Source organism: Odontesthes bonariensis, chromosome 7 (assembly GCF_027942865.1).
Source record: "Odontesthes bonariensis isolate fOdoBon6 chromosome 7, fOdoBon6.hap1, whole genome shotgun sequence".
Classification (NCBI taxonomy): domain Eukaryota; kingdom Metazoa; phylum Chordata; class Actinopteri; order Atheriniformes; family Atherinopsidae; genus Odontesthes; species Odontesthes bonariensis.
The window spans coordinates 28,315,794-28,322,278 of NC_134512.1; the positions used below are offsets into that span (position 1 = coordinate 28,315,794).

The window sequence follows — 6,485 nt, forward strand, 5'->3', positions numbered from 1 at the left end:
CTTCCATCTCAGTGTCGTGCATCTCTTTACGCCCATGTATGAGAGCAACGCTTCCTTCCCAGGTGAAGTGGGGTAGTTACATAGTTACAGAAAGGCACCTCACGTATACAGCAATCAGCATTCTTTTAAAGTCAGCTAAATGAGGGTGTTGTTCTTAATGATTTATTATCTGTATGCTGCGAGCAAAGAGTTTTGGTGCTCCAAGTGCAACTTTGTTTCCACTGGTCTTAACTTACGAGAACTCCTCAGTCATGGCGTATTTGTCTCCCTTGGCGGTGCGGACGGCCACCACAGGCAGTTCTCCTGAGCTGTCCAGGCCGAACTCGGACACCTCGTGGTTGAACATGTTCTTGTTGGCCACAGCAAAGTTCAGCTTCTTTCCCTGATCCAGGAAGCTTTTTGCCACCTTCATCACCCTGAAAGATGTTCATTTGATTCATTTTATTTGCTTCAAATCATGGAGCCAAAAAAACAAAGACGATATGATGAGAAAGCAGGTGTTGCCTTCACAGAGTTTCTTGTGAAGGGGGTCACAGCTACACACACACACACACACACAAGAAGAAGAAGGAAAAAAAAAAGGGAAAAAAAGTGCCGCACAACAACAGTCTTTTAAACGCTTAAAGACTCAATAGTTACAGCCCAATGCCGAGCAAAGTGCAGCCCCCAAGGAAAGTTTTTAGCAACACCAACCTGTTTCTCCAGTAGTTGGACCCTTTGGGGTTTTTGTCGTAGTCCACATCGTAATAAGCCACCAGCAGGTCTTTCCCCTTCAGCTGGTCTTTGTTGTCGTCTGTCATGTGGGGACAGATTCCAAAGCTGAGTTGGAGATAAAAGGAACACCAAATCAGTTTACAAAGAAACACACTTCTCTTGTGGCAAGTGTCTGATCACTACACTCAGATGCATTATAAAGTCCCCACATCATTCCAAACATCCTTGTATGTTCACTTTAATGCCGTGCAGTTAGCCTTCAGGAAGGATTTGAAAATCAGGGTTAAACAAGAGTACTAGTAAAACAGTTATCTTCCTCTATGTGGATAACTGTATACAGGAGGCTCCTGGTTGGTGGGAGCACTGGTAAACAACAAGCAGTCTACAGTGTTCTCTGTATGGTATTAGGTGGGTGGAGTCACACACATTCTTTAAGGTCTCATCTGCACAGAATTAGTTTTTATTGTATGATATTCTGTCTTATCTAATGGCCTATTCAGGACATCCTGTAAATGATCCGAGTCAGCTTCAAAATTCAGTTACGCCAGTTTATTATTTAATGTTTTCTTCAGCAGGACCAAATAGAGAACATTGGCCCACTTGGCTGTTGCCCTTACCATGTTAACAGAGTAAGGAAAGACTGTTTGTAGAGAGGACACTTCCGCAACTACGAAAATGTCCTGCTGGCACTGAGCCATGCGTGCAAATCTACACCATTACAACGAGAGAGAGAGTGTCTTACCACTGCCAAGAACATCACTCATACAGATATACAGTGCCCAGAAATAAAATCAACTATCGTTTCTGCCATCTAATTAGAGCACAACTATGCACACTGAGGACAGGATGTGGATTTGGAACACTCACATGTTGTCTTGGATGAATGCCTTGATTTTGTTGTGGGTGAATTTGTCTTCGCTGAATTTCACCGAGCTGTCTTCAAACTTGTTGTTGAGACGTGGTGGGCGGAACAGGATGACTCCCCTGCAAAAAAAAAAAAAAAAAAAAAAAAAAAAAGAAAGAAAAAAAAATGAATATATCACCGCAATCTGGCTGCACAACGGCACTTACACTTCGGTGACATCATATGGCTTTTAGTTAGTCTATTCAAGACAGAGATCTACTCACTCTCCATCAATGTCGTGTTTCTTCAGGAGGGCCTCAGAGTTGGTGTGGGCAAAGCGATAGTTGTCCCTCAAGGTGCTGGCTGCCTTCAGGAATGCAGCCTGTGCTGTGCTCTTGTCATCAGAAAAGAGTCCTGGGAAAGACATTCAGATAAGGGTTCAGTTCTCACCAACTCTGCTCACAAAGAACTACATCCCAGCAGTGCCTCAACTGTGACCGTAAAATGCGATGACATTTTGTGGTACAGCCTAAAAGCCTTTCACCATTCAACTGTGACCCGAATTTATTGACAAACTAACATTAATACCTTGGATACACTGACTGCCGAAAGTTTACTCACCAATAACACTTGCATCGTGATCTGAAAGAAACTTTTCCAAGTCTGCATCGGCCTTGAGCTCCACAGAAGCTGGGCCAGCCTGCTTCTTCAGAAAACTGACAATCCCATCTTCACAGACCAACAACAACAAAAACAAAACGTTAGGAGAGGTACAGACTCATAAAGATCATCATACAGTCTGAGAAATACTCTGATTTAAACAATCTTTGTGAAGATTCAAGATATCTGACAGGAATGGAATACCTGCAGTTCTGGGACCATCATATGGACCCGAATCCTCTCCGTCCCTAAAGATCTTCAGGGTTGGGTAGCCACTGACACCATATTTGCTGCAAGTGTTACTGTTGGCTGTGCAGTCAACCTAAGAGATGGAAATAATTTACTTTTTCGAGTGCTACAGTTCAGAGTGCAGAAAACCTCACCAAAGTGGAGTACGTTATGCAATACCTTGCCCACTGAGACGATCCCTTTCAGACGTGTGGCTGCTACCTCGTACTCAGGTGCTAGCCGTTTACAATGACCACACCTAAAGGATAACGGATATGGAGATGTCAAACAGGAGACAGAGTTACACGTCAGGATGAAGCTTAGTGAAGAGCCTGTGGGGAGATCCATTAACTTCACTGCATGGAATTTGATACCTCTGATGTAATTCAATACATGAAAAGTTTAATAAAATGAGTTAGAGAGAAATTCACTGGACTAAAAATAAGTCAAATTTAATGAGTAAAACAAAAGGGTCTGTAAATAAAGACTTAATTCACTCTATGTGGATCTTATCACAGTCAACCAACAAACTCCTCTGATGAACTGAAATCTGAAAATGTCTGAAATTCTACCAGAACAGAGTTTAAAATCCTTTAAATAAAATATTGTAATAAGTGTTTAACTTTTAGGATTTTATATACCGAATTCAAGTTTGGCACAGTGGAAGCACGTCACACTTCCCTTGAACCAATCAGAGTTGGACACCAAAACTTCACTAGCCAATAGGATGATTACAACAATGAATGGTCACACCCCCTAACTTCCTCATAGCTATATTCGCATGTAGCTTTCGCAGAAAACGATAATGACATTTAATAAACACCTTGTAATTGATATAGTTTTAATATTTAAACACACATGTACAGTTAAGCCATCTCAGCTATTGAATCACCGATTCTGATGTGAATGAAACAAGTTAGCTTACGTCTTTCAGCCTCTAATAAACATGCTAACATTTGGTCCAAAGCCAATAAGCTGGTAAATGACACTATAGACTTTGATAATGTTAACGACAAACAGAGATATAAATTGTACAAAAGACAAAGTTTTTTTTTTTTTTTTAATAATTGCGATACATTCACAGCATAACTAGCTCTGCAAGTGAGCGCCACGAAGCGAGTAAGCTAGCGGTAGCGTTTTCTACGTTTGCAGAGACTGTGAATAAAACGTGAAGCCACTCACCAAGGCGCAAAAAACTCCAAAATAATGAGTTCGTGGTCACCGATTCTGCTTTCGAAATCGTCATCCGTGAACTCAAGCACATCACTGGCCCGAGTAAACCCGACGAGAGCGGCCAAAAAGATCAACCTCAACATCGCATACACTGCACTTGCTTACAAGACTGTTCACTTTATTTTTAAAGTAAAGCGTGAATTGCAGATGGGGTTTCTGGCTGACCCTTCTTCAGCTCTTCAGCGACGTGAACGCCAAAAACTGCAAGATTGCCGAATAGAGCCGACGCAGACTAGACGATAGAGAAAGAGAAAGAGATGGAGGCGTTGAAGATGTTCACAGGCAGCGGGACCTCACCTAACCACAGTGTGGCATCCTACCATTGGTCGGTTCATAGTGTCACTCTGCCTTAATCAACCAATGAAAAGTAGGCAAATAAGAACTTCGACGTTTCCAAACCAATCACGACTCGGGAAAAATCAAAACTCCTCTCTCACACGCGGAAGTGGTTATGTTAATAGTTTCTGGCTTATTCACGAAACGCTAACAACTCAGAATGTTTTAGAGGACAGATATGTATACATTTTCTTTCTTTGTCAGACACATACACCTGCTGAGCCCAGGAATCAATAAAGCACTAAACTATCACGAATGTTGCTACTAATCATTTTATAACAAAGCCAGCTCTAATATGTCGACGGTAATCACCCGATCTGCAACACATCAGGTAACTGTTTTTTTGTTTTTGAGAAAAACTTAAAAGGAGAGCCACTGAGTAAAAACTCACAAAAATTGAGAAAAGCCCACAATTCCCTACAGCCAAAAACATCTGCCTTTTACATAAATAATGGGACAGAGAGTTATTCTTTTTATTATAGAATATCTATTTTTAATCCAATATATATATACATTATAGAATTACTTTTCTATGAGGAGTAATCTACATCTTTATTAAAACAGGGTAATTATGCTCATAGCAGAGAAACTGGAAGTAGACTTTTGCATGAAAGATGACTAAATTAACTGATTGTCATACAGCTGCAGAAAATAATATCCTGCTGAGCCATTGATCAACCAGTTGCACTCAAATCCCCGCAGTTCTTATCCCGAAAGCCAGCTCTAGTCTAATGTAGCTTAATTAAATTAAGTTTGTGATCCCACTTCAGACGGATTGCCAGCCCTGTTAACCATATTTATCAGCCCATATTGTATGTTGTAATGAGTCGATGCTCTAGTGTTCCAAAACTAAGTCCAGCCTTAGCTCAGATGTCTGAGGAAAGGTCAAACACATTGATCACCATGCTGATATGCAGGTCTGTGCAGTCGTTATGCCACGTTGTTGTGGAAAAATCAAAAGTCACCAGGATTTAGTGTACCAGAGTCATTACTGATAACAACAACCCTTTCGTAGTCATTATCCCAGTTCGTTTTCCATTTGTTCCAGTGTTCTTGCCTTGGCCCACAGCTTTGAATGTGTGCACTTATGAGAGTGATCAGAGTGTAACGCGTTGACAAATCTGACTGATATCGACATTTATCCACTTTACTTGATGATTTGACAGTCAGACAAGGACTGCAACACTGTCTTAATCGAATTGTAAAATGATCTATAAGTACTCATTCCGCACTCAAACAAGCACAGTCTATAACTGTCATTAGGTCTGGGTTTTAATGTGTTGGGAGGACACCTTATGAGGACAGAGAAGCAAAACCAGGTCTCGTGATCAGAGACACAACTACTTGCTGTATCTGGAAAGCAACTGAGAAATGGGCTGTTTCCCTTTCTTTCTCTATAGCTGCAGGTGCATCACACAGCCAGCAGGTGGAGCTCTCCGATAAGACAGATCATCTCACAGACTGAAGCGTATGCAGTAAATGTCATATTACTACTTATTTTAGATATACTCAGAGTCTGCTCTAATCCATACTACCACATGCTGCTCAGGACTTCTTGTTCAAAAGAAAGCGACAAAAAAAGTCATTTTTCGGTTTCCCTACAGTGCAGCATTCTTTGTTAGGATGCAGAAAGGGATTGTTGATATGATATTAAAAAAGATATAAGCATGTTTCTATTATGACAGACAAGATGAAAGATAACACTGCTCATTACTGAGATGAGATGAAATGCATTAAAAAAAAAAAACTTCTAATCCGGTTGAAAATAATGCAGTAAAATAAAAATGTTCAATCGATATGATGGAGTTTCAGTCGAAAATAAAACAACATTTCCTTCTTCAAAACAAAATTCAGCATAAAAAATTTGAACCAAAACCAAAAGTCAGATCTCAGATGGGGCCTTGCTGTGTTGGGTATTTCCCACCATCCAAAAACATGCATGGAAAATAAAACAACATTTCCTTCTTCAAAACAAAATTCAGCATAAAAAATTTGAACCAAAACCAAAAGTCAGATCTCAGATGGGGCCTTGCTGTGTTGGGTATTTCCCACCATCCAAAAACATGCATGGAAGGTTGACTGATGATCCTATACTGACCCTTGGGGTGAGTGTGAGTCTGCATAGCTGTTTGTCTTGCTACCTGTACAGGGTGTACCCTGCCTCTCATCCAATGGCAGCTGGGATAGGCTCCACCCCCTCGCAACCCTGAACTGGATTAAATGGATGTAGAAAATGGATGGATGGGTGTAACAGCAATCTAACCAAAACTGATGTATGTTTTTTAACTGAAGATGTTAAAATTAAACTTTTTGGCTGCCATGATACACTTCTCTAATTGTGAAGCATGAGGGTGAACTTATCATGCTTTGGGCTTGCATCTTTTCTCCACAACACAACCGCGGGGGTGGGGAAGATTTTATCATCGGAGGGAAGCATGCATTTAATTGAATAATGGTGAAGTAAAAGCAG

At 40.8% G+C, this 6,485-nt stretch overlaps 1 protein-coding gene across 1 annotated transcript in view; it reads right to left on the minus strand.

Moving 5' to 3' along the window:
* pdia3 (protein disulfide isomerase family A, member 3) overlaps positions 1 to 3,962 on the minus strand; it is a 6,385-nt gene extending 2,423 nt beyond the window's left edge. The window contains exons 1-8 of the mRNA XM_075470428.1: positions 3,629 to 3,962; positions 2,627 to 2,705; positions 2,423 to 2,540; positions 2,180 to 2,287; positions 1,843 to 1,972; positions 1,582 to 1,698; positions 694 to 819; positions 237 to 416 (exon numbers count right to left, since the gene is read on the minus strand). Of these exons, the coding sequence (XP_075326543.1) occupies positions 237 to 416; positions 694 to 819; positions 1,582 to 1,698; positions 1,843 to 1,972; positions 2,180 to 2,287; positions 2,423 to 2,540; positions 2,627 to 2,705; positions 3,629 to 3,762 (992 nt within the window). The 5' untranslated portion in view covers positions 3,763 to 3,962. The remainder of the gene's footprint in view (positions 1 to 236; positions 417 to 693; positions 820 to 1,581; positions 1,699 to 1,842; positions 1,973 to 2,179; positions 2,288 to 2,422; positions 2,541 to 2,626; positions 2,706 to 3,628) is intronic.
* Between the last annotated feature and the right edge of the window lie 2,523 nt (positions 3,963 to 6,485).